Source organism: Natator depressus, chromosome 10 (assembly GCF_965152275.1).
Source record: "Natator depressus isolate rNatDep1 chromosome 10, rNatDep2.hap1, whole genome shotgun sequence".
NCBI classification, from domain to species: Eukaryota; Metazoa; Chordata; order Testudines; family Cheloniidae; genus Natator; species Natator depressus.
The window spans coordinates 38,991,714-39,019,531 of NC_134243.1; the positions used below are offsets into that span (position 1 = coordinate 38,991,714).

Genomic DNA, 27,818 nt, shown 5'->3' on the forward strand with positions numbered 1-27,818 from the left:
GTCTGCTTTCCTGAAGTCCAGGGTCCGTATCCTGCTGCTTACCTTTCTTCCCTGCGTCAGGATCCTGAACTCAACCAACTCATGGTCACTGCCTCCCAGATTCCCATCCACTTTTGCTTCCCCCACTAATTCTACCCGGTTTGTGAGCAGCAGGTCAAGAAAAGATGAATTAGGTTGCAGCACAGTAAAAAAGCTAGGGACAAAGGGAGACAAGGAAAAAAGGAGGAACAAGTGTTTTACTAGCACTGATTCCATTTCTAATCTCCAGGCAGCACTACCTTTGGCACCAGCTCTGTGCAGCATCCTCACTGTGAGACAATCCAGGTAATATCTTTAGTACTGCAGTACATGGCTCCCTTCTCCATTCCAGCAGGAATAGGAATTCTTAAAGACACATTGCCTCCCTACCTGGGGATATCCTTGGTTGGTGACTCGGAGAACATCGAAAGCCACCATGGAGGGGTCTGGAAATGTGATGGTGGTTAAATCAACTGCTGGAGAGGCAGTGGGTTGCATCTTCATGGCTTCTCTGTGATGGGAGGGAAAAGAGTGGTCAGGTATTCTGCGAGACATTTAAAGATGGTAGGTGACTGCTCTGTATCCCTCTGTTTATCCACAAAGCATGGACATGGACTCGCTTCCTGATCTGTTACACTCTGGTAGATAATATTTAGTCACCTTGCCCAGCTTAGAAGTGAGTTAGTGCTTTCTTGGCAGGGTGTTACCTGTGAACAGAGCGCATGTAACATGCAGATTGTGGAAAGGCAATAAAATGTGAAGCCTTCACAGATTTTCATAGTCAAAATAGAATCGTACTTTAATCCCGCTGCTTCCATTCAAATCTTGGCTCCCCCCAGTAGAGTGTGTACAATACATATCCTGACACTTCCAGCATACCTCTGAAAGATGTTCTTGTGCCCATGCTGGCAGCTGCTGGGCCCCTTTGTTCCTGTGTGATTGGCAGGGTGCCTCTTGCCCCCTACTCACCTGTATGCATTAAAGTTGTTCACCACTCTGGCAATGGCTACAATAGGACCTTGGGGATCTGCTAGAGGATTCTTCATTCCCTGGAGGAAAACCTAAAAGCCAAGGAAAGACCAAGGTTAATATCAAGCACCAGTGAGCAGACATGGCACCACCTTGGCAGAGGGACAAGGGTGCAGCCTGGGAACACAATAATGCAACCAGCCTAGCACAGAGGAACAGACTGATCCTGGCACAGCTCAAAGGGGACAGAGCTCAGCCAGCCCATGGGAATCGTGAATTGTGCTACATCATGCGCAACAGGGCAGGACTGGAGAAAGCTCCTTTTGGCAGGTATAAACTGTGAAATGAATTTGAGAATAGCTTGTTAGCAGCTCAGAGCTGCCAGTGGGACTCTTTTTCTAAGCCCATCTCTGTCCAAGTTGAGTGCACAGTAATGTGATACAGACAGCATTGTGACATCATGAGCACTTTCATGGCAAGAGGCTATCCTGTCCTGATTTCAGGATTATGATTTCACTGGCTTGCAGTGCATCAGCATTGCTGCATGCAGGGGCCAGCACTGGAACAGCAGGGGATGCTACCGGGCAGGATGGATGCACATGGGCTGAGCTGGCCAGGAATGGAACAGCAGGGCAGGATTGAGGGGCACAAGCAGAGTACTGGGTGACTGGGCAACAAAATGGCAGATGAAATTCAAGGTTGATAAATGCAAAGTAATTCATGTTGGAAAAATAATTCCAACTATACATAAAAATAAGGGGATCTAAATTAGCTGTTACCACTCAAGATAGATATATTGGAGTCATTGTGGATAGTTCTCTGAAAACATCCATTCAATTTGCAGCAGCACTCAAAAAAGCTAAGAGAATGTTAGGAACCATTAGGAAAGGGATAAATAAGACAGAAAATATAATTCCACTATATAAATCCAAGGTATACCTACACCTTGAATACTGCATACAGTTCTGGTCATCCCATCTCAAAAAAAGATATTAGAATTGGAAAAGGTTCAGAGAAGAGCAACAAAAAATGATTAATGGTATGAAACAGCTTCCATATGAGGAGAGATTTAAAAGACTGAAATTTTTCAGACTGGAAGAGAGACAACTGGGGGTGGGGGAGAGGGGAGAACATCATGATAGAGGTCTATAAAATCATGAATGGGATGTAGAAAGTTTGCCTGGGATCTGCCTGAGAGGAGGTACGCTAAGGGCTGCATTAAGGAGGCTGTGTTGGTGAGTATCTGAGTGTCTGTTGTGGAGACAGTTTGACCGTGTGCTTGAAAAGTGTGAATTTGGAGTGCTTTGTTCCAGGTGAGCCTTGAGTGGGCCTGACTGTTCTAAAAAGCCAGTCAGCTGCAAACCAGCTGAGCGGTGAACAGCAGAGAAGCTAATAGAGGGAGTTTGCCTGGGAGTTCACTTGGGGAGAGCCCACTGAGGCTTACATCTTGCTGGCTTCTCTGAGTAGTTACTACAACTCCTGAGGAAGCTTGTAGAAGGAAGCTAATATGGATGGGGAGTGTTCAGCTGTTGTGACCTGCAGTGGATGTGCCATGTTTGTCTTTCTTCAACAGGACAGAAGCGACTTTGTCTGTACAAAGTGCAAGCTGGTTTCCCATATTGGAAGAGAAGGTTCAAGGTCTGGAGCAACAGGTATCGACCCTGTGTTGCGTAAGTGAAACTGAAGATTTCCTGGACAGACGTCAGGATATGCTTCTATGGACACAACATTCTGAAGATTCAGAGCAGGCTGCGCAGCGGGGACAGGAGGACAGTGAAGAAATTTGGCAGCATGTGACCTCCATAAGAAAAAAGGAGCGTCCATGTACCAGCAACGCAGATACAGGTAAGCAACTGTTTCCGTGTTCTCTCCACAGGTACTAATGCAGAGAGTGGACCAGATGATACATCTGAGGGAAGGGAACAGAAGGAGACTCCGCGGATTGGAAGGCATGAGATGCACAGTCCTAGGGATGGGGTTCTACGACCACCACTCCCAAGAGGAGGTGGCGGGTGGTGGTGGTTGGGGACTCTCTCCTCAGGGCGGCTGAGTCATCTATCTGCCGCCCCGACCGGGAAAACCGAGAAGTCTGCTGCTTGCCAGGAGCTAGGATTCACGATGTGACGGAGAGACTGCCAAGACTCATCAAGCCCTCGGATCGCTACACCTTCCTGCTTCTCCGCGTGGGCACCCATGATACTGCCAAGAACGACCTTGAGCGGATCACTGAAGACTACATGGCTCCGGGAAGAAGGACAAAGTAGTTTGAGGCGCAAGTGGTGTTCTCGTCCATCCTCCCCGTGGAAGGAAAAGGCCTGGGTAGAGACCGTCAAATCGTAGAAGTCAACGAATGCCTACGCAGGTCGTGTCGGAGAGAAGACTTTGGATTTTTTGACCATGGGATGGTGTTCCAAGAAGGAGGAGTGCTAGGTAGAGATGGGCTCCACCTAACGAAGAGAGGGAAGAGAATCTTGGCAAGCAGGCTGGCTAACCTAGTGAGGAGGGCTTTAAACTAGGTTCACCAGGGGAAGGAGACCAAAGCTTGGAGGTAAGTGGGGATGTGGGATACCGGGAGGAAGCATGAGCAGGAGAGCGTGAGAGGGAAGGGCTACTGCCTCATACCAAGAAAGCAGGACAAACAGCAAGTTATCTCAAGTGCCTATACACAAATGCAAGAAGCCTGGGAAACAAGCAGGGAGAACTGGAAGTCCTGGCACAGTCAAGGAATTATGATGTGATTGGAATAACAGAGACTTGGTGGGATAACTCACATGACTGGAGTACTGTCATGGATAGATATAAACTCTTCAGGAAGGACAGGCAGGGCAGAAAAGGTGGGGGAGTTGCATCGTATGTAAGGGAGCAGGAGGGAGGACTGCTCAGAGCTCAAGTATGAAACTGCAGAAAAACCTGAGAGTCTCTGGATTAAGTTTAGAAGCGTGAGCAACAAGGGTGATGTCATGGTGGGAGTCTGCTATAGACCACCGGATCAGGGGGATGAGGTGGACGAGGCTTTCTTCTGGCAACTACGGGAGTTACTAGATCGCAGGCCCTGGTTCTCATGGGAGACTTCAATCACCCAGATATCTGCTGAGAGAGCAATACAGTGGTCCACAGACAATCCAGGAAGTTTTTGGAAAGTGGGGGAGGAACTAACTAGGGGCAGAGCTCTTCTTGACCTGCTGCTCACAAAACGGGAAGAAAAAGTGGATGGGAATCTGGGAGGCAGTGACCATGAGATGGTCGAGTTCAGGATCCTGACACAGGGAAGAAAGGAGAGCAGCAGAATACGGACCCTGGACTTCAGAAAAGCAGATTTTGACTCCCTCAGGGAACTGATGGGCAGGATTCCCTGGGAGAACAACATGACAGGGAAAGGAGTCCAGGAGAGCTGGCTGTATTTTAAAGAATCCTTATTGAGGTTACAGGGACAAACCATCCCAATGTGTAGAAAGAACAGTAAATATGGCAGGCGACCAGCTTGGCTTCACAGTGAAACCCTTGCTGATCTTAAACACAAAAAAGAAGCTTACAAGAAATGGAAGATTGGATAAATGACCAGGGAAGAGTATAAAAATATTGGTCAGGCATGCAGGAGTGAAATCAGGAAGGCCAAATCACACCTGGAGTTGCAGCTAGGAAGAGATGTTAAGAGTAACAAGAAAGGGTTTCTTCAGGTTTGTTAGCAACAAGAAGAAAGTCAAGGATAGTGTAGGCCCCTTACTGAATGAGGGAAGGAACCTAGTGACAGAGGATGTGGAAAAAGCTAATGTACTCAATGCTTTTTTTGCCTCTGCCTTCATGAACAAGGTCAGCTCCCAGACTGCTGCACTGGGCAGCACAGCATGGGGAGGAGGTGACCAGCCCTCTGGAGAAAGAAGTGGTTTGGGACTATTTAGAAAAGCTGGATGAGTACAAGTCCATGGGTCCGGATGCGCTGCATCCGCCAACTCCTTTAGCACTCTCGGATGTGATTGCAGAGCCATTGGCCATTATCTTTGAAAACTCATGGCGATCGGGGGAGGTCCTGGACGACTGGAAAAAGGCTAATGTATTGCCCATCTTTAAAAAAGGGAAGAAGGAGGATCCAGGGAATTACAGGCCAGTCAGACTCACCTTAGTCCCTGGAAAAATCATGCAGCAGGTCCTTGAGGAATCAATTCTGAAGCACTTAGAGGAGAGGAAAGTGATCAGGAATAGTCAGCGTGGATTCACCAAGGGCAAGTCATGCCTGACTAATCTAATTGCCTTCTATGATGAGATAACTGGCTCTGTGGATGAGGGGAAAGCAGTGGATGTGTTGTTCCTTGACTTTAGCAAAGCTTTTGGCACGGTCTCCCACAGTATTCTTGCCAGTAAGTTAAAGAAGTATGGGCTGGATGAATGGACGATAAGGTAGATAGAAAGCTGGCTAGATTGTTGGGCTCAATGGGTAGTGATCAATGGCTCCATGTCTAGTTGGCAGCCGGTATCAAGTGGAGTGCCCCAAGGGTTGGTCCTCGGGCCGGTTTTGTTCAATATCTTCATTAGTGATCTGGAAGATGGTGTGGATTGCACCCTCAGCAAGTTTGCAGATGACACTAAACTGGGAGGAGAGGTAGATATGCTGGAGGGTAGGGATGGGATACAGAGGGCCCTAGACAAATTAGAGGATTGGGCCAAAAGAAATCTGATGAGGTTCAACAAGGACAAGTGCAGAGTCCTGCACTTAGGACGGAAGAATCCCATGCACCGTTACAGACTAGGGACTGAATGGCTAGGCAGCAGTTCTGCAGAAAAGGACCTGGGGGTTACAGTGGACGAGAAGCTGGATATGAGTCAGCAGTGTGCCCTTGTTGCCAAGAAGGCCAATGGCATTTTGGGATGTATAAGTAGGGGCACTGCCACCAGATCGAGGGACGTGATCATTCCCCTCTATTCGACATTGGTGAGGCCTCATCTGGAGTACTGGGTCCAGTTTTGGGCCCCACACTACAAGAACGATGTGGAAAAATTGGAAAACATCCAGTGGAGGGCAACAAAAACGATTAGGGGACTGGAACACATGACTTCTGAGGAGAGGCTGAGGGAACTGGGATTGTTTAGTCTGCGGAAGAGAAGAATGAGGGGGGATTTGATAGCTGCTTTCAGCTACCTGAAAGGGGGTTCCAAAGAGGATGGATCTAGACTGTTCTCAGTGGTAGCAGATGACCGAACGAGGAGTAATGGTCTCAAGTTGCAGTGGGGGAGGTTTAGGTTGGATATTAGGAAACACTTTTTCACTAGGAGGGTGGTGAAACACTGGAATGCGTTACCTAGGGAGGCGGTGGAATCTCCTTCCTTAGAAGTTTTTAAGGTCAGGCTTGACAAAGCCCTGGCTGGGATGATTTAGTTGGGGATTGATCCTGCTTTGAGCAGGGGGTTGGACTAGATGACCTCTTGAGGTCCCTTCCAACCCTGATATTCTATGATTTTAATAAGGAAGTGTTATTTACTCCTTTGCATAACACAAGAACCAGGGGTCACCTAATGAAAATTAATAGGCAGCAGGTTTTAAACAAACAGAAGGAAGTACTTCTTCACACAACACAGTCAGCCTGTAGAACTCATTGCCAGGGGATGTTGTGAAGGCCAAAACTATAATGGGGTTCAAAAAAATAATCAGATGAGTTCCCGGAGGATAGATCCATCAATGGCTATTACCCAATATGGTCAGGGATGCAATCCCATGCTCTGGGTGTCCCTAAACTCTGACTGCCAGAAGCTGGGAGTGGATGACAAGGGATGGATCACTTGACTGCCTGCCTGTTCTATTCATTCCTTCTGGGGATCTTGGCATTGGCCAATATTGGAAGATAGTATCCTGGATAGATGGACCATTGGTCTGACCTGTATGGCAGTTCTTATGTTTTTATGAGGGTGGAAGTGGTTAGGGAACTAGCTGAGCGCTTAGGAGACCTGTGCTCAATTTCTCCACCTCACTGTCGAAGGACATGATTTCCACATGGGCCAGTGGGGGAATATCTATTCTTTCTTTGATAAGGCTTAAAGGGTTCCAATAAAAGAAGCATCAAACTCAAATCTTTGTCCAAAAACCTCAAACTGAACTAAACTCAACATTAGGAAAACGTCAGTTAACTGCTTAAAAATGCCTTTTACTTATGTTATATGCCTCTTATCTTCCAAGCTCTGGACAGGACCAGAGACACCAATATAGAATTCTATTTTATTCTATACAGGGTTTTATGCCACCACATCACTGTAGCATCTGAGCACCTTGTATTAAGGTGATGTGACTCACATCTATCATGTGTCATTTACTTTCCTCCATCCTTTCCCCTGGGGGAGAACTGGGTGTGCAGTGGAGTGTTTTGGTAGCGTTTTTAATATTTGGACATGCCACTCTGTGTTTATACCAGAGCAGGCAAGAATGAAGATGTGCACCTGGTCCTTGAAGAGGAAGGTGGTGAGGTTTACGCTTGTCCTTAGAAAGGCCTGTTCTCCAGGTATTTCTAGCTTAGCTGGAGAAAGGAAGAATGGTGATATCTATGCTGAAGGCTACCTGCTAACTGCAGCCAACTCTCCTTGTGAGATCTCGGTCCCTCAGGAGGGCTCCGCTATATATATATATATATATATATATATATATATATATAAAAATAAAATATACTGTGTTATATTAGCTAGAAAGTTAGTCATACCTGTGGTGGTTATTAACAGGTCTCACTGAAAGATCAGATAGTTTGAAGATAACTTAGAGTTTAGTCATTCAGCTAAAACATACCTTATGAGGGTTGCTAATTGCTACTAACGCACAGACACCTTGCTCCTATTGTGGGCCATGCCGGCATCCCTCCCCAGCACCATCCATCCCTCTCCTATTTCCCGGCACAGGCCTTACCTCCAAGCCGGTGCAATTCATTCCAACATAACGTGGGATGAGGCTGCCTTTACGAACAACTGTAGCGTATAGACTTGTCCCCAAGGGGTCCTTCTTCCTTGGCTGTTTGAGGAGAAGACAAAACCACAGTGTAGAATGAGTGCCAGACTATAAAACAGGAAGCGTTGTGTATATAAACAGTCTGGGCTGCGGTGTGGTGGCACAGAGCTGTCATAACTGACAAAGCAGCAAGTGATAATTAAAGCTCACTGTCCTCTGGAGCCTTTCCAGTAAGATCAATATAATAAATCGTTCTGCTTTTGTATTTAAATATTTAATAATCTGCATACACAATGGCCACTGGCTTCCTGATCCTTCTTGGGGTGGCGGGGAGAAATGTAGAAGAATGGAGAAGAGGAAACACACTTGTATCAGCTGATAAGGGTGTGAATTTTTGGCTGGGGTAAAGTGATTTTGTCAGGCCTCTGTTCCACCTAGCGTTACCTGTGAAACTTAATTGGGACCTTCCTGCCAGCCATTCAAACAATAAAACATGGCACCCACATTTTTCTGTTTTGTATTTTTCTGTGAGTCTGCAATGGGTCTGAAAACAGGAACAAGGCTCATTTGAGAGGAAAACAGGATGATCCCTTGATGGCTGTGTAAATATCTGATATTTCAGAAGATGCAACTTTAACTCACAAAAAATGGCTAGGCTTGTGCCAGGCTAGTCTTTCTGGAGCTGGGCATCTCGTGGTTAGGGTGTAGGACAAGCACAGTCCATAAGAGTGCCAGCCCCAGTTCTGATACTCACTAGCTATGTGACCTTGGGCAAGGTTACTTACAATAATCTCTCCAGGCACATATACAGCAGAGCTATCTGGCATGCTAGTTGCTATGTGGCCCTCACAACAACCTTGTTGTACATTGTACACCAGGCATCCACAAATGATCCCAGAAGTGCACAGGCAATGTCACCATCATGCATATTAGTCCTGCTTTGAGTAAGGCTAACCACTATGTGGCTTTTCTCTGTGCCAGTCCCCACCATTAGAGCACCAGGGTGAACAGAGATCGCTGGCATAACAGCCCCAGTGATGCAAACAGTCCTCTCACTGCTGCAATAAGTAATCTTTGTTAGCCCAGTTACTGCTACCCTCACATGCTGAGTCCCTTAATTGCCCCATCCTCACAATAATCTAGCAACCCTCCTTATCCTTATTTCTGTACCTTCCCTGGGAATTCTAACTGTATGCCCTCAACATCTCTGGTCCAAAAACAAATGCCCGGCAGGAAAGCACAGAAATTTGCCAAGCTACAGAAGTTGTTACCTTTATTTCAGCCCTTGAAATTTCAAAGGATGGATGTGCTACTGATGTAGCTATGAACCCGATTCTGATTTTCATTCTAGTGGACATCCCAGAGCAGGCTTGGGGCAGGTTGAAAGGTTCTAAAGATTCTGACAAACTTGAGATCCAGGAAAAGAGAGAAAGATCTTCTTGACTATGCTAAGGGGAACAAGAGGGACTCAGATCAATGTTCCAGTTCAAGGAGAAAAACGAGGTCCTCTTCTGTCCCTGGAAGATAATAGTCTGACTGCCCTTGATTGTGTAAATGAATAACCCTACTTTGATACTGCAACTGGCATGCGTGCATGAGACAAAGTAAATCGAAAGAAGAGGTCTCAGCATAATGTGCAGATCAGTCACGCTGTTATTTAATAGCTATACCACAACAATTTACTCCTCCCTAAACTCCACCATAACTAATACAGGTCATTAATAAATCATGAGAAAAACCAATGCAGAAAACCAATCCCTATGTAAACTCACCACCACAGAGCACATAAAGGTACCTCTTGGCAGCACCTGCTAATAGTTATTACTCCATTGATACGCCCACCTTATTGCACGACAGCAAAGTCACTCACTATGTCAATCAGGAGAATGGCATACGGAATAACAGTCATGGTTTTTCACAGACAGAGAAACTCACTAACACAGCAATAAACAGCTCCTAATGCTGTTCAGTGGGGACAAAGTCCCACTCTGCCACTCTTGAAAAATTTAGAGCTTTTAAAAATGCTCCAGTCATGCACTTTGTCTAGCCACTCTAAGCACTATATTTTAGCTTTGTTTACTGCAAAATATCAGCTGGAAACATGCAAAGGAGCCAACCACAAAGGACCAGTTCTCCATGGATCCCCAGTGAGTTCTCTGTAAACCTGTTTGAGAACCTCTGTCTACAAACACGGGATGCAGAAGACCTGGGCTCTAGTCTTGACTCTGCCATTGGTCTGCGGGTGACCTTTTGTTCAATATCTTCATAAATGATCTGGAGGATGGTGTGGATTGCACTCTCAGCAAATTTGCGGATGATACTAAACTGGGAGGAGTGGTAGATACGCTGGAGGGGAGGGATAGGATACAGAAGGACCTAGACAAATTGGAGGATTGGGCCAAAAGAAATCTGATGAGGTTCAATAAGGATAAGTGCAGAATCCTGCACTTAGGATGGAAGAATCCAATGCACCGCTACAGACTAGGGACCGAATGGCTAGGCAGCAGTTCTGCGGAAAAGGACCTAGGGGTGACAGTGGACGAGAAGCTGGATATGAGTCAACAGTGTGCCCTTGTTGCCAAGAAGGCCAATGGCATTTTGGGATGTATAAGTAGGGGCATAGCGAGCAGATCGAGGGATGTGATCGTTCCCCTCTATTCGACACTGGTGAGGCCTCATCTGGAGTACTGTGTCCAGTTTTGGGCCCCACACTACAAGAAGGATGTGGATAAATTGGAGAGAGTCCAGCGAAGGGCAACAAAAATGATTAGGGGTCTAGAGTACATGACTTATGAAGAGAGGCTGAGGGAGCTGGGATTGTTTAGTCTGCAGAAGAGAAGAATGAGGGGGGATTTGATAGCTGCTTTCAACTACCTGAAAGGGGGTTCCAAAGAGGATGGCTCTAGACTGTTCTCAATGGTAGCAGATGACAGAACGAGGAGTAATGGTCTCAAGTTGCAATGGGGGAGGTTTAGATTGGATATTAGGAAAAACTTTTTCACTAAGAGGGTGGTGAAACACTGGAATGCGTTACCTAGGGAGGTGGTAGAATCTCCTTCCTTAGAGGTTTTTAAGGTCAGGCTTGACAAAGCCCTGCCTGGGATGATTTAACTGGGAATTGGTCCTGCTTCGAGCAGGGGGTTGGACTAGATGACCTTCTGGGGTCCCTTCCAACCCTGATATTCTATGATTCTATGACCTTGGGCAATTAGCTCCCCTTTCTGTGCCTCAGTTTCCCTATCTGTAAAATGAGAAGGATGCTGACCTCCTCCATAAAGCTCTTTGAGATCTAACGATGAGAGCTAGGGATTATTTAATTAATATTCATAAAGCCCTTTGGGGTCTTTGGAAGGACAGCACTAGGAAGGGGCAGAGTGCTGGGATTTGCTTGCACCATTGTAAACCTCAGCCTCACTTGTGTTCTTGTCTCCCACGAGACCAAGTTAGAAAGGACACTTCATAGTTTGATGTCATTTTTCATTATTTCCTAACGCACCCATTTCAACGAGAACCCCTCCCCCCCCATCATTTGTTTCAAAGAGGCCCCAGGAGCGCTTTTTTTTGCTGGTTTCCTTTAGTGCATTCTCCAACTTGTGAGACTTTGAAAATCCTAAATTGTTTCCCAGTGGGGATTACAATTGTTACACAAGATTTCCTTTACCTGACCTCAGCCAACTGAAACTAAGCAAATTCTGTGCAAGTCAGTTTGTTTACGAGCCTGGAATTAGATACCATGGGATATGTGCAGCGTAAGTTTATGATTGCTAATTTTTATTATTTGTATTGCGGTAAGCCCCAGGAGCCCATCACGGACCATGACCCCATTGTGCTAGGAGCTGCGCAAACACAGAACAAAAGACAGTCCCTGCCCCAAAAAGCTGCCAATCTAAGTATAAGACAAGGCACACCAGGTGGAATCTGACAGACAGCCTGCCTGCCCGATGGATGAATGGAGTGGCAGTGAAACAATTTGACTCCCCCATACCCACATGTCTCAGGGTGCAAATTAGTTGGCCAATGCTCACCAGCACCAGTCTCAAGTGGTAGTGGTGGAACGATCGGAGGTACCTCACCGGAATCTTGTAGCTCACTAGCACCTCCTTGGTGATTTTGTCAGCCACAGTCAGGATCACAGCTGGAAGGGAAAGAGCAGGAATACACATCAGCAAGTATGATAAGGGACTTGGGGGAGGCTTAGAACTACTCCAAACACCATCCTTGGTCAACAATGTGAAGACAAGAGGCCAGATTCACCCCAGGATCTGGCATCACTAGAGGAGGCAGCAGAAAGTCTGCCAGGATGTGGAGGGGTTATGGTACTGCAAGCAGCTGCAACTGCCTCTCCACCAAGAGGAGTAAAGGGGACCAGCCCTGCTCCAAAAGGGGTGGTCAGGAAGGAAGGGGTGTATCCACAGGGGCTAGGAGATGTCCTGATTCTGCACATCTCCGCAGCAGCCTTCACTAACCAGGGTCCTATAGAGCCCTGTGTAGCGAAGTCGATGACTCACTGATGTGGCGCCTCCTCCTGGTCCTCTGGGAATTAGCTCTTTTCCAGCATACAGAGCACCCTCTGCAGGCTGGTGTCTCGCCTGACGCTGGTCCCCTGTCCCTCCCAGACCCCGATGCCCTTCATCTCAGGGCTCTGCCCCAGTAGTACCCCCTTGCTCTGGGTGTTCCCTCCCTGGGGAACCCCCAACCCTCTAAACCCAGCTTGTCTCAGTGGCTACTGCCAGTCATCATCAAACCCCCATTCACTGGAGCAGACTGCTGTGTAATGGCCACTCATCATTGGCAAGGGGTTACGACCAGCTGCCTCTTCCTATTCCCAGGCTGCCCTCTGCAGCCCCAGTACCTTTGTAGGCCTTCATCAAGGCCTGCAGCCTGGGGGTTTACCAGGCTGGAACTCCCCAGCTCCCTTTGCCCTTGCCCAGCACAGCTCCACCTCAGGTACCTTGCCCCCAGGCAGCTAGCCCTTCCCACTCCAGGGCTAGAGTGAAACTCTTTCAGCTTCTGGCTCACAGCCCTCTTATAGGGCCAGTTGTGGCCTGACTGGGGCATGGCCCCAGCTGTGGCTGCTTCCCCCAATCAGCCTAGCTTTTCCCAGCCACAGCCCTCTCCAGGGCTGCTTTTACTATTGGCTCCCCCAAGCAGCCCTCTCCCAGGGCAGTTTTAACCCCTTCAGGGCCAGAGTAGGGTGACCACCCCGCTACACCCTGTCTGTGACCAACCTGCTCCCCACCTCGATCAGAAATCCCTGAGAGAGGTTGGCAGTGTCACCATCTACCCTTCCCTCAGGAGAACACTCCAAGGGCACACTGGCCCAGATTGAGGCATTGGCTTTAATGGATCTAACCCCTGTGGGTTAAACAATATTGAGAAGCAACAAAGTCCATATTCTAGGTTTGTCAGAGAGGCCTGACACTGAAGCCCTTGAAAAGCTGGTACAAATGTGGTTTAGATTTCTTTTTGAGAATATAGGATTTGCCTTGATCCATCTAATCTGCCTGCTTGTCTCTGGCATCTAGACAACCATGCAGTCCTCTACGTGTGGTGGGGAAGAATTCCTTCCTGAACCTCCCAGGTGATCAGCTTATACCTTGAAGCATGAGCAGAGTACAAGCAGGCAGCCACAAAGTGGGTTCTGCCTGCCAATTAGAAGGGTCTTTGCACAGGTTTGGAACAGACTGAAGCAGAGGTTGCTACCAAAAGCTGGCAGAGGAACAAGCCATGAAAGTACACATCCGGTGGCCTTATACCCACCTGCCACTGGTGCATGGGAGCAGCTGCTGTTCCAACCTAAAGGACATGCAGCCTGTCTGCACCACGGGGAGGTGGATTTTTCACCTTCAGTGCTGGAGCAGCAGCCCTTGGAATGAAGCCCTCTCTTTAGGCACATAACTGGTGCTGTTGGGTAGCCACAGGCTTCCCTCACACCATCTCTCCAGTAAACCTCACTCCTGACCATCTCTGTGACAGAGAGGTCCGTTCATTCCCCAGGCACATTCATCCCCTGGGCCTCTCCATTAGGATGCAACGGCCTGATGTTATTCACCACAGGGTGCTGAAGGAGTTAGCTGAAGAAATCTCAGAGCTTCTGGCAATCATATTTGCAAACTCATGGATGACAGGAGAGGTCCCCGGACACTGGAGAAAGCTAGCATAACCATCTTTAAAAAGGGGGGAAAGGAGGAGCCAGGGAACAAACTATACACCAGTCAGCCTTACCTCAATACCTGGGAAGCTACTAGAGCAATGGAGGATGGAGGGGTGATCACTACCAGCCAGCATGGATTTACTAAGAACAAATCATGCCAAACCAGCTTGATTTCCTTCTTTGGCAGGGTAACTGGTTTGGTGGAAGGGGGAATGCGGTGGACATAACATACTCGGACTTCAGCAAGGCTTTTGTCACAGTCCCACATAATATTCTGATAAGTAAGTTGGAGAAATGCGGGCTTGGTGGAACTACCATTAAATGGATACATAATTGATTAAACAACCACAAACCAAGAGTAACTATTATTGGAATGATGTCAGAGTGGAAGGAGGTCTCATGAGGGGTCTGGTGTGGGTCTGGTGTTATTTAACATCTTTATTAATGACCTGGATGTAGGCATAGAGAACACACTGATCAAATTTGCAGATGACACAAAGCTGGGTGGAGGGGGGTTGCCCACACTTTGGACAGTAGAGCTAAAATTCAAAGGGATCTTGATAAATTGGAGAACTGGGTTATAGACAACAAAATGCAATTCACCAAAGACACATGTAAGGTGCTACACTTGGGGAAGAAAAACCAAATGCACAAATACAGAATGGGGGAAAACTGGCTTGGCAGCAGCACTGCTAAGAAGAATCTGGGAGATGTGGTGGATCACAACCTCAACATGAGTCAGCAATGCAATGCTGTTGCAAAAAAAGCAAATGCAATTTTCAGTTGCACTAATTGAGGCATGGCATGCAAGTCACAGAAGTGATAGTACCCTCTACTCAGTGCTGGTTAGGCCTCAGCTGGAGTACTGTGTCCAGTTTTGGTCACCAATGTATAGAAAGGATGCAGAAAAACTGGGAAGGATTCAAAGGGGAGTGACAAAGATGATCAGAGGTATGGAACACAAGCCGAATGAGCAAAGGCTGAAGGAACTGGGTTTTCAGTTTGGAAAAGAGGAGATTAAGGGGGGATATGAAGGCTGGCATAAAAAAGGTGGAGAAAAGTTTTCTTTTTTACCACAGAGGGCAGAACAAGGGACAATGGGTTCAAACTACAGCTTAGCAGATATAGATTAAATCTGAGGAAAAATTCCTAACTGTAAACACAGTAAGACAATGGAACAGACTGCCTAGCGAGGTCATGGAAGCTCTTTCGCTGGAGGTTTTCAAAAGGAGGCTGGGTAGCCATCTGTCTTGGATGGTTTAGACACAACAAATCCTGCATCTTGACTAGATGACCCTTGTGGTCCCTTCTGCCCCTACAGTTCCATGATTCTCTGGGTATAACAATACTTGCCTTGCACTAGTGCAGGGGTGGGAAAACTTTTTGGCCCGAGGGCCACATTGGGGAATAGAAATTGTATGGCAGGCCATGAATGCTCACAAAATTGGCGCTGGGGTGCGGGAGGGGGTGCAGGCTCTGGGGATGAGGAGTTTGGGATGTAGGAGGGTGCTCTGTGCTGGGACCGAGGGGTTCAGAGGGCAGGAGGGGGATCAGGGCTGGGGCAGGGGTGCAGGTTCCAGCTGGGGGTGAAGGCTCTGGGGTGGGGCTGGGGATAAGAGTTTTGGCGTGCAGGCTGGTTCTCCGGGCTGTGATCAAGGGGTTTGAAGAGCGGGAGGGGGATCAGGGTTGGGGCAGAGGGTTAGGGTGTGGGGAGAGGCTCAGGGGATGCAGGCTTACCTCAAGCGGCTCCCTTCTCCGGCTCCTATGCAGAGGCGCAGCCAGGCGGCTCTGCATGCTGCCCCATCTGCAGGCACTGCCCCTGCAGCTCCCACTGGAGCGTGTAGGAGCCAGAGCGGGGCCATGCTGCGGCTTCCAGGAGCCATGTGGTGCGGCACCCGACCAAGCACCCTGGCTGGAGCAGGGCCAAGCCACGTGGTCCGGCCCCTGACCCAATGCCCTGGCTGGAGCACCAGAGTGGGGCTGAGTCGCGTGGTCCGGCCCCCACCCAGCACCTCTGCTGGAGTGCTGGAGCAGGGCCGAGCGGCATGGTGTGGCTCGCGGGCCGGCTTAAAACAGCTCACAGGCCGGGACGTAGTTTGTCCACCCCTGCACTAGTGCCTTTCACCTTGGATGTTCCCAAAGTGCTCTGAAGTTATACATCAGCCACCCAGCTCCTACTTGGTAAGGGAAGCAGACCTCTTGCTGCATACCTGGACTACAGTTTTAAACATTGTTAGGAGGGGACTTGACTTTGCCCAGAAGAATAGGTATTTGCAGGGCTAGCAGGCAGTGTAGGGATGCAGAATAGAATTACGTACCCTGGAACTGGGTCAGGATTCAACAGCTCAACTCTTTGAAACAGCACGTGGGCGCATTTTAGGGTGATCAGTGCTCAGGGCCTGTTTTATGTCACAGCCAAAAGTCAGCACTTCAGACAGCACAATACCCCATTGGGGCACCGGACAATGCTGATTCAGAGGGAAGAGTACCATCAACACTAGGTACACCGGGGGAAGGAGACCAAAGCCCTGAGGTAAGTGGGGACGTGGGATACCGGGAGGAAACACGAGCAGGCGAGCGTGAGAGGGGAGGGCTACTGCCTCATACCAAGAAAGCAGGACAAACAGCAAGTTATCTCAAGTGCCTATACACAAATGCAAGAAGCCTGGGAAACAAGCAGGGAGAACTGGAAGTCCTGGCACAGTCAAGGAATTATGATGTGATTGGAATAACAGAGACTTGGTGGGATAACTCACATGACTGGAGTACTGTCATGGATAGATATAAACTCTTCAGGAAGGACAGGCAGGGCAGAAAAGGTGGGGGAGTTGCATCGTGTGTAAGGGAGCAGGAGGGAGGACTGCTCAGAGCTCAAGTATGAAACTGCAGAAAAACCTGAGAGTCTCTGGATTAAGTTTAGAAGCGTGAGCAACAAGGGTGATGTCATGGTGGGAGTCTGCTATAGACCACCGGATCAGGGGGATGAGGTGGACGAGGCTTTCTTCTGGCAACTACGGGAGTTACTAGATCGCAGGCCCTGGTTCTCATGGGAGACTTCAATCACCCAGATATCTGCTGGGAGAGCAATACAGTGGTCCACAGACAATCCAGGAAGTTTTTGGAAAGTATAGGGGACAATTTCCTGGTGCAAGTGGGGGAGGAACTAACTAGGGGCAGAGCTCTTCTTGACCTGCTGCTCACAAAACGGGAAGAAAAAGTGGATGGGAATCTGGGAGGCAGTGACCATGAGATGGTCGAGTTCAGGATCCTGACACAGGGAAGAAAGGAGAGCAGCAGAATACAGACCCTGGACTTCAGAAAAGCAGATTTTGACTCCCTCAGGGAACTGATGGGCAGGATTCCCTGGGAGAACAACATGACAGGGAAAGGAGTCCAGGAGAGCTGGCTGTATTTTAAAGAATCCTTATTGAGGTTACAGGGACAAACCATCCCAATGTGTAGAAAGAACAGTAAATATGGCAGGCGACCAGCTTGGCTTCACAGTGAAACCCTTGCTGATCTTAAACACAAAAAAGAAGCTTACAAGAAATGGAAGATTGGATAAATGACCAGGGAAGAGTATAAAAATATTGGTCAGGCATGCAGGAGTGAAATCAGGAAGGCCAAATCACACCTGGAGTTGCAGCTAGGAAGAGATGTTAAGAGTAACAAGAAAGGGTTTCTTCAGGTTTGTTAGCAACAAGAAGAAAGTCAAGGATAGTGTAGGCCCCTTACTGAATGAGGGAAGGAACCTAGTGACAGAGGATGTGGAAAAAGCTAATGTACTCAATGCTTTTTTTGCCTCTGCCTTCATGAACAAGGTCAGCTCCCAGACTGCTGCACTGGGCAGCACAGCATGGGGAGGAGGTGACCAGCCCTCTGGAGAAAGAAGTGGTTTGGGACTATTTAGAAAAGCTGGATGAGTACAAGTCCATGGGTCCGGATGCGCTGCATCCGCCAACTCCTTTAGCACTCTCGGATGTGATTGCAGAGCCATTGGCCATTATCTTTGAAAACTCATGGCGATCGGGGGAGGTCCTGGACGACTGGAAAAAGGCTAATGTATTGCCCATCTTTAAAAAAGGGAAGAAGGAGGATCCAGGGAATTACAGGCCAGTCAGACTCACCTTAGTCCCTGGAAAAATCATGCAGCAGGTCCTTGAGGAATCAATTCTGAAGCACTTAGAGGAGAGGAAAGTGATCAGGAATAGTCAGCGTGGATTCACCAAGGGCAAGTCATGCCTGACTAATCTAATTGCCTTCTATGATGAGATAACTGGCTCTGTGGATGAGGGGAAAGCAGTGGATGTGTTGTTCCTTGACTTTAGCAAAGCTTTTGGCACGGTCTCCCACAGTATTCTTGCCAGTAAGTTAAAGAAGTATGGGCTGGATGAATGGACGATAAGGTAGATAGAAAGCTGGCTAGATTGTTGGGCTCAATGGGTAGTGATCAATGGCTCCATGTCTAGTTGGCAGCCGGTATCAAGTGGAGTGCCCCAAGGGTTGGTCCTCGGGCCGGTTTTGTTCAATATCTTCATTAGTGATCTGGAAGATGGTGTGGATTGCACCCTCAGCAAGTTTGCAGATGACACTAAACTGGGAGGAGAGGTAGATATGCTGGAGGGTAGGGATGGGATACAGAGGGCCCTAGACAAATTAGAGGATTGGGCCAAAAGAAATCTGATGAGGTTCAACAAGGACAAGTGCAGAGTCCTGCACTTAGGACGGAAGAATCCCATGCACCGTTACAGACTAGGGACTGAATGGCTAGGCAGCAGTTCTGCAGAAAAGGACCTGGGGGTTACAGTGGACGAGAAGCTGGATATGAGTCAGTGTGCCCTTGTTGCCAAGAAGGCCAATGGCATTTTGGGATGTATAAGTAGGGGCACTGCCACCAGATCGAAGGACGTGATCGTTCCCCTCTATTCGACATTGGTGAGGCCTCATCTGGAGTACTGGGTCCAGTTTTGGGCCCCACACTACAAGAACGATGTGGAAAAATTGGAAAACGTCCAGTGGAGGGCACCAAAAATGATTAGGGGACTGGAACACATGACTTATGAGGAGAGGTTGAGGGAACTGGGATTGTTTAGTCTGCAGAAGAAAAGAATGAGGGGGGATTTGATAGCTGCTTTCAACTACCTGAAAGGGGGTTCCAAAGAGGATGGATCTAGACTGTTCTCAGTGGTAACAGATGACCGAACGACGAGTAACGGTCTCAAGTTGCAGTGGGGAAGTTTAGGTTGGATATTAGGAAAAACTTTTTCACTAGGAGGGTGGTGAAACACTGGAATGCGTTACCTAGGGAGGTGGTGGAATCTCCTTCCTTTTTAAGGTCAGGCTTGACAAAGCCCTGGCTGGGATGATTTAGTTGGGGATTGGTCCTGCTTTGAGCAGGGGGTTGGACTAGATGACCTCCTGAGGTCCCTTCCAACCCTGATATTCTATTATTCTGTGAACACCACTTCTTGAAGGCAGCACCAGGGTTTCTACAGCAGGCGTCTCCTCTGAGATCCTACCCAGTCCAGGCTCTGTTTACAATGGACACCATGCTGACTCCCAGCCCAGATCGGGGATGGCTACAGGCCATTTCCCTTGAAAGCCCTGCTCTGGGGAGACCATGCAAACTGAATCCCATCAGTCACCAGGGAAGCATGAAGCTTGATAATGGCTTGGAGGATACAATACCTGCACCCTGGACACCACTCACTGCCCTAATGCACAAGTCAGACCAAGCTCAGCTGCATTGTGAGAGCTCACTGACCTGATTAGACAGCTCTGAGCCAGGGAAGGCCCTCGCTTTGTATCTCCATGAAAGAAACATGACTCATTAACTCTCGGCTTTGTCTTCCCCTGGCAGGGCTCTTTTGTGCCTCAAGTCACTTGAAGGAGTGGAGAGGCTTGTTTGACATGTTGGACCTGTCACCCGAAGAATGGAATCTGGCCTACCCTATCATTAACTTGGCCTTGCTTTCTGCTGACCCCCATCATCACAGCAACAGCCTGCTGCCACTTCCCCAGGAAGGGATAAACCCCCTCGCACACTCCCTCTTCGCCTTCCATGACAAACCACTGATTTTAACGCCTTTGGTGACCCCAGTTTAACCCTATGGTATCACAGCGATGTCTGCTGCCCCCAGGAGAACCAGAGGGAGAAAACCACAAACCTTACTTCTTTGTCAAAGGCAAATCAATTAAAACCACCCCACATCTTGTTATGTTGCCATTTACACTTAGCTCTCCCTACCACTGATTGCACTGATGGATAATTTAACTCTTCTCTCCCCAAGGCCCCGGTGCAGTGAAGCATTGAAGCATGTGCTTAAGTCCATCCCAGTTCAGCAAAGCACTTAACGTTAAGCACATGCCTAAAGCACATGCTGAAGTGCTTTGCCAAACAGGGATAGATTGGTGAATCGAGACAACAGAGTCTCCTCTCTCCCTGTCTTTCCATCCTCTGACTGGAGTTATAAGTTTTTCTGCTGTTACTTTTAAAAGACAGCTCAATATATATGCAGACTGTTTTTCTCAGAGACCTTTGTGGAAAGCGAAAAGACTTGCCATTTAAGCAGTAAGCAGTAAAACACTCTGTGCCACATTAAAGCCAATAATTTGTTCCACTAGAATGTCTTTGATATCGGATCACACTCCACTGCTTGGTGAGCCCTCAGAGTGCAAACAGGGTGATAAATGAGGTGACTCCTCCAGTGTTTACTTAGTAATTAAAGAGGTGTTGGGGCTCAAGCAATTATTTTACATTCATAACTGGTGCAGCAATCCTGGAAGTGCCGGGCTGTGAACTGCCAAGCCTAGAGGTGCTGGGGCTCAGGCTTGGCAAGCCCCGGCACAAATTAAGCACTGGACTCCTCATATCTTGGGTAGAAGAGAGGCAAGAACTCAGCCACAGAGGAAAAGAAAGAGAATAGAAGGCCAAGAAAACAGAAAATACTTTAAATCATAGCAAAATAGTTTACTCTAGTGTATTTTCATTACAATCTGATCCTGCAACACTCTGACCCCAATGTAACAAAGCACTTGAGCACATGCTGAACTGGAAGCATGCAAACAGCCTCGCTGAAGTCACTCGCTGAAGGGCCAGGTAGGCAGGCAGAGCTTCAGAGTCTCAATGTGTGGATGAGACAATGGTGTAGGGAGGAGGGGAACTGGGGGAAACTTTTGGGATGGGGGAGCCTGTACAGGAAGGATGGGCTCCACCTAAACCAAAGTGGATCCAGACTGTTGCCACTTAACATTAAAAAGGTTGCAGAGAAGTTTTAAAACTAAGAGATGAGGGAAAGTTGATTGCTGCAGAGGAGCATGTGGATTGGACAGAGACTTCTCTTAGAGGAGAGTCTATTGATAGAGACTCTAGGTTTTAATCAGGAGGAGAGGATGGGACAGGATAAAATATGGGCCAGATCAGATGAGAAACATTCACATAAAAAAGAATCTGACACATCAGAAAAGGGCAGACAAATAGTGACAAATTTTTAAAGTGCTTGTACACAAATGCTAGAAGTCTAAATAATAAGATGGGTGAACTAGAGTGCCTTATGCTAAAGGAGGATATTGATATAATAGGCATCACAGAATCATAGAATCATAGAATATCAGGGTTGGAAGGGACCTCAGGAGGTCATCTAGTCCAACCCCCTGCTCAAAGCAGGACCAATCCCCAATCAAATCATCCCAGCCAAGGCTGTGTCAAGCCTGACCTTAAAAACTTCCAAGGAAGGAGATTCTACCACCTCCCTAGGTAATGCATTCCAGTGTTTCACCACCCTCCTAGTGAAAAAGTTTTTCCTAATATCCAACCTAAACCTCCCCCACTGCAACTTGAGACCATTACTCCTTGTCCTGTCCTCTTCTACCACTGAGAATAATCTAGAACCATCCTCTCTGGAACCACCTGTCAGGTAGTTGAAAGCAGCTATCAAATCCCCCCTCATTCTTCTCTTCCGCAGACTAAACAATCCCAGTTCCCTCAGCCTCTCCTCATAAGTCATGTGTTCCAGACCCCTAATCATTTTTGTTGCCCTTCGCTGGACTCTCTCCAATTTATCCACATCCTTCTTGTAGTGTGGGGCCCAAAACTGGACACAGTACTCCAGATGAGGCCTCACCAATGTCGAATAGAGGGGAACGATCACGTCCCTCGATCTGCTCGCTATGCCCCTACTTATACATCCCAAAATGCCATTGGCCTTCTTGGCAACAAGGGCACACTGCTGACTCATATCCAGCTTCTCGTCCACTGTAACCCCTAGGTCCTTTTCCGCAGAACTGCTGCCTAGCCATTCGGTCCCTAGTCTGTAGCTGTGCATTGGGTTCTTCCGTCCTAAGTGCAGGACCCTGCACTTATCCTTATTGAACCTCATCAGGTTTCTTTTGGCCCAATCTTCTAATTTGTCTAGGTCCCTCTGTATCCTATCTCTGCCCTCCAGCGTATCTACCACTCCTCCCAGTTTAGTATCATCTGCAAATTTGCTGAGAGTGCAATCCACACCATCCTCCAGATCATTTATGAAGATATTGAACAAAACCGGCCCCAGGACCGACCCCTGGGGCACTCCACTTGACACCGGCTGCCAACTAGACATGGAGCCATTGATCACTAGAAACCTGGTGGAGTGAGGACAATCAATGGGACACAGTCATTCTGGGGTACAAAATATATTGGAAGGACAGAACAGGTCATGTGGGGGGGAGTAGCTCTATATGTTAAAGAAAATGTAGACTTGAATGAAGTAAAAATCTTAAATGAATCCACATGTTCCATAGAATCTCTATGGATAGTAATTCCATGCTTTAATAAGAATATAGCAGTAGGGATCTATTATCGACCACCTGACCAGGACAGTGATAGTGACGATGAAATACTAAGGGAGATTAGAGAGGCTATTAAAATAAAGAACTCAATAATAGTGGGGGATTTCAATTATCCCCATATTGACTAGGTACATGTCACCTCAGGACGAAATGCAGAGACAAAATTTCTTGATACTTTAAATGACTGCTTCTTGGAGCAGCTGGTACAGGAACCCACAAGGGGAGAGGCAATTATCGATTTAGTCCTGAGTGGAGCGCAGGATCTGGTCCAAGAGGTAACTATAACAGGACCACTTGGAAATAGTGACCATAATATAACAACATTTAACATTTCCGTGATGGGAAGAACACCTCAGCAGCTCAACACTGTGGCATTTAATTTCAGAAAGGGGAACTATGCAAAAATGAGGAGGTTAGTTAAACAGAAATTAAAAGGTACAGTGACTAGAGTGAAATCCCTGCAAGCTGCATGGACACTTTTCAAAGACACCATAATAGAGGCCCAACTTAAATGTATACCCCAAATTAAAAAAACACAGTAAAAGAACTAAAAAAGAGCCACCATGGCTTAACAACCATGTAAAAGAAGCAGTGAGAGATAAAAAGCCATCTTTTAAAAAGTGGAAGTCAAATCCTAGTGAGGTAAATAAAAAGGAGCATAAACACTGCCAAATTAAGTGTAAAAATGTAATAAGAAAAGCCAAAAAGGAGTTTGAAGAACAGCTAGCCAAAAACTCAAAAGGTAATAACAAAATGTTTTTTAAGTACATCAGAAGCAGGAAGCCTGCTAAACAACCAGTGGGGCCCCTGGACAATTGAGATACAAAAGGAGCACTTAAAGACTATAAAGTCATTGCGGAGTAACTAAATGAATTTTTTGCTTCAGTCTTCACGGCTGAAGATGTTAGAGAGATTCCCAAACCTGAGCCGTCTTTTGTAGGTGACAAATCTGAGGAATTGTCACAGACTGAAGTGACACTAAAGTAGGTTTTGGAATTAATTAATAAACTTAACAATAACAAGTCACTGGGACCAGATGGCATTAACCCAAGAGTTCTGAAAGAACTCAAATGTGAAATTGCGGAACTATTAACTATAGTTTGTAACCTGTCCTTTAAATCAGTTTCTGTATCCAATGACTGGAAGCTAGCTAATGTAATGCCAATATTTTAAAAGGGTTCTAGGGGTGATCCCAGCAATTACAGACCAGCAAGTCTAACATCAGTACCAGGCAAATTAGTTGAAACAATAGTAAAGAATAAAATTGTCAGACACATAGAAGAACATAAATTATTGGGCAAAAGTCAACATGGTTTCTGTAAAGGGAAATCATGTCTTATTAATCTATTAGAGTTCTTTGACGGGGTCAACAAACATGTGGACAACGGGGATCCAGTGGACATAGTGTACTTAGATTTCCAGAAAGCCTTTGACAAGGTCCCTCACCAAAGGCTCTTATGTAAATTAAGTTGTCATGGGATAAGAGGGAAGATCCTTTCATGGATTGAGAACTGGTTAAAAGACAGGGAACAAAGGGTAGGAATAAATGGTAAATTTTCAGAATGGAGAGGGGTAACTAGTGGTCCCCAAGGGTCAGTCCTAGGATCAATCCTATTCAACTTATTCATAAATGATCTGGAGAAAGGGGTAAACAGTGAGGTGGCAAAGTTTGCAGACGATACTAAACTGCTTAAGACCAAAGCAGACTGTGAAGAACTTCAAAAAGATCTCACAAAACTAAGTGATTGGGCAACAAAATGGCAAATGAAATTTAATGTGGATAAATGTAAAGTAATGCACATTGGAAAAAATAACCCCAACTGTACATACAATATGATGGAGGCTAATTTAGCTACAACTAATCAGGAAAGAGATCTTGGAGTCATCGTGGACCGTTCTCTGAAGACGTCCACTCAGTGTGCAGCGGCAGTCAAAAAAGCAAACAGGATGTTAGGAATCATTAAAAAAGGGACAGAGAATAAGATGGAGAATATCTTATTGCCCGTATATAAATCCATAGTATGCCCTCATCTTGAATACTGCATACAGATGTGGTCTCCTCATCTCAAAAAAGATATACTGGCATTAGAAAGGTTCAGAGAAGGGCAACTTAAATGATTAGGGGTTTGGAACGGGTCCCATATGAGAAGAGATTAAAGACACTAGGACTTTTCATCTTGGAAAAGAGGAGACTTTATATATAGAGGTATATAAAATCATGAGTAGTGTGGAGAAAGTGAATACGGAAAAGTTATTTACTTGTTCCCATAATATAAGAACTAGGGGCCTCCAAATGAAATGAATGGGCTGCAGGTTTAAAACAAATAAAAGGAAGTTCTTCACACAGTGAACAGTCAACCTGTGAAACTCCTTGCCTGAGGAGGTTGTGAAGGCTAGGACTATAACAGGTTTAAAAGAGAACTAGGTAAATTCATGGAAGTTAAGTCCATTAATGGCTACTGGCCAGGATGGGTAAGGAATGGTGTCCCTAGCCTCTGTTTGTCAGAGGGTGGAGATGGATGGCAGGAGAGAGATCACTTGATCATTACCTGTTAGGTTCACGCCCTCTGCGGCACCTGGCACTGGCCACTGTCAGCAGACAGGATACTGGGCTGGATGGACCATTGGTCTGACCCAGTATGGGCATTCTTATGTTCTTATTCATGTGCTTTACTGGATCAAGCCCTTCTAAAACAGCAACGCACTGAGTCCCTGCCTGCACATGCACACACCTCACTGAGGGTTGGGGCTGGATGTGGAAGGTATTGGTTTGAGCCGCCTTCTTTGATGACAGCTGCTTTTTGTAGAGCAGAGTGGTTGACCTGGCTACTTGACTGTATCATTTGAAAATGATTGCAGGGCTTTAGGAAGGGTGCATCTTTATGTATTTTATCTAACTAGCTATCCAACCACCCACCCACCTCTGGAACAGCATTTCTTATCAGCTATGTCTACACATGGAGCTGGAGGGCAAACCCCACCTCACGGAGTGGAGCAGCGGGATGGGCTAACTGCCCTGAGTACATAGACATCCCCGGCCATAGCATGCATTTGAAGTGGCTAGCTCATCCCACCACTCATGCTGCCATGGCTACACTTTATTTTAACACACTAGCACTATCAGAGGTCACACGGTCTGTCTCCTCCAGCTGGGAATCACACCCCTAGCTCCAAGTGTAGATATGCTCCAGGAGTTTTGCTTGAGAAAGGTCTGCAGGACTGGGCCCAAGATAGCCTGCAAAGAGAGCGCAATCAGATTTGTTAAACAGAAGTCCTTGGTTGCAAAAGTTATTGCACTTCCAGCAGAGCTCCTTGCAGGTATGAGTCCAAAGGCTCCATTTTTTCTCCAATAGGAGCAAATTCAGTTGCCAACACCAACACCTCAGAGGCTGGAGACTTGTGACTAGGATGGAAGACAAACTCAAGAGCAGGGAACAGATTCTCAGCACCCAAGAAGGGATGATGCTCTGAGTCATTTAAAAGCAATTTTGAAAAATGATTTGAAAACCCAGAACTTAACAAGTCACCGTCCCATAAACGAGGATAAGATGAGAGGAAGAATGGCCCAGGGATTAGGGTGAGAGCCTGGAAGTTGAGAGCTGGGTTGAATTCCTTGTTCTACCACAGACTCCCCTGTGGGACCCTGTGTGCCTCAGTTCCCCCTGTGTACAATGGGGATAACAGCACAGCCCTGCCACATTAAGCTATTGGCAGGATAAATACATTGAAGATGGGGAGGTGCTCAGATACTAAGATGGGGGGAGGGATAGCTCAGTGGTTTGAGCATTGGCCTGCTAAACCCAGGGTTGTGAGTTCAATCCCTGAGGGAGCCATTTAGGGATCGGGGGAAAAAGGATTGGTCCTGCTTTGAGCAGGGGGTTGGACTAGATGACGTCCTGAGGTCCCTTCCAACCCTGATATTCTATGATTCTATGAGGGGGTACAGAAGTACCAATGGTAGATAGGTAGGGTAATTACACTCCCCACAAATTGGTCAAAATTAATCCATCAGGGGATTATAAACACTTCTCCTTTCTAAGTGGGATAATACACATCTGGGAACCACTGCAGGACAGAAATGTATCAGGACTACAAGAGACTGTGCATTCTTGCTTTATACCTCGACCGGGCTTGGTCCTGCTCAACACTCTGATTTCAACCAGCGAAGCCCGGGCTTAAATTTAAGCACATATATAATCCCATTAATGTCAATGGGGCTACTTATGTGCTTAGTGTTGGGCACAAGCTTAAATGCTTTGCTGGATCAGGTCAGAGTGCTCTGCACCTTTCACGGTTAAGCTCTCACTGCATGCCTCAATGGTACTGCTCTCTCACTGTATACAAATGTATGTGGCTCTTTAAATGAGAGTGACTGTATTGTATCTAAACCTGTAGCCATGTTGTCACTCTAGGGTCACTTCAAGGGGCATGATTTTGAGGGCTGGTGTTTAGTGCTTTCTGAAAAACAGATCCCTTGAAGGTATCCCAAAAACGGAGCCACCCAAAAGGACTAGTCACTTAAAGATATTGGCCTTGTGCCCCAATCCTGCAATGGGCACCTGCACACACTGGTGTTTGCTCCTATGGAGCTTGGTAGAGGATTGAGGCCTCCTTGCACTGCCTCTTATCTAAAACAGGATCATGTGGACTACAATACTTTTAAGCAGTATTGTCCTTACTGGGGCAATAGGTTTTGGTAGAAAAAAACCCTAATGATTTGACTGGCCAGTGACTAAGATAGGGTCATATGACCCTGTAACTTTAACAAACAAAGGCCAGGTTTGGGGTAAATCACGATGTCAGCCTCATTGGGGCAACAAGGTATTTTAAACTGTCTAATGACACCTACAGAAACTAGACTTCTTAGTCTCCAGGAAGAACAATTTTTCCTTGAGTTGGCTTCTGGAGAGCTACACATGCCCACATTTA

At 46.9% G+C, this 27,818-nt stretch overlaps 1 protein-coding gene across 1 annotated transcript in view; it reads right to left on the reverse strand.

Annotated features, from left to right (window-relative positions):
• The window catches only part of LOC141995064 (coiled-coil domain-containing protein 33-like), a 318,466-nt gene that overhangs the window by 187,169 nt on the left and 103,479 nt on the right, over positions 1-27,818 (reverse strand). The window contains exons 3-6 of the mRNA XM_074965846.1: positions 11,932-12,041; positions 7,868-7,969; positions 988-1,079; positions 409-529 (exon numbers count right to left, since the gene is read on the reverse strand). Coding sequence (XP_074821947.1) covers positions 409-529; positions 988-1,079; positions 7,868-7,969; positions 11,932-12,041 — 425 coding nt within the window. The remainder of the gene's footprint in view (positions 1-408; positions 530-987; positions 1,080-7,867; positions 7,970-11,931; positions 12,042-27,818) is intronic.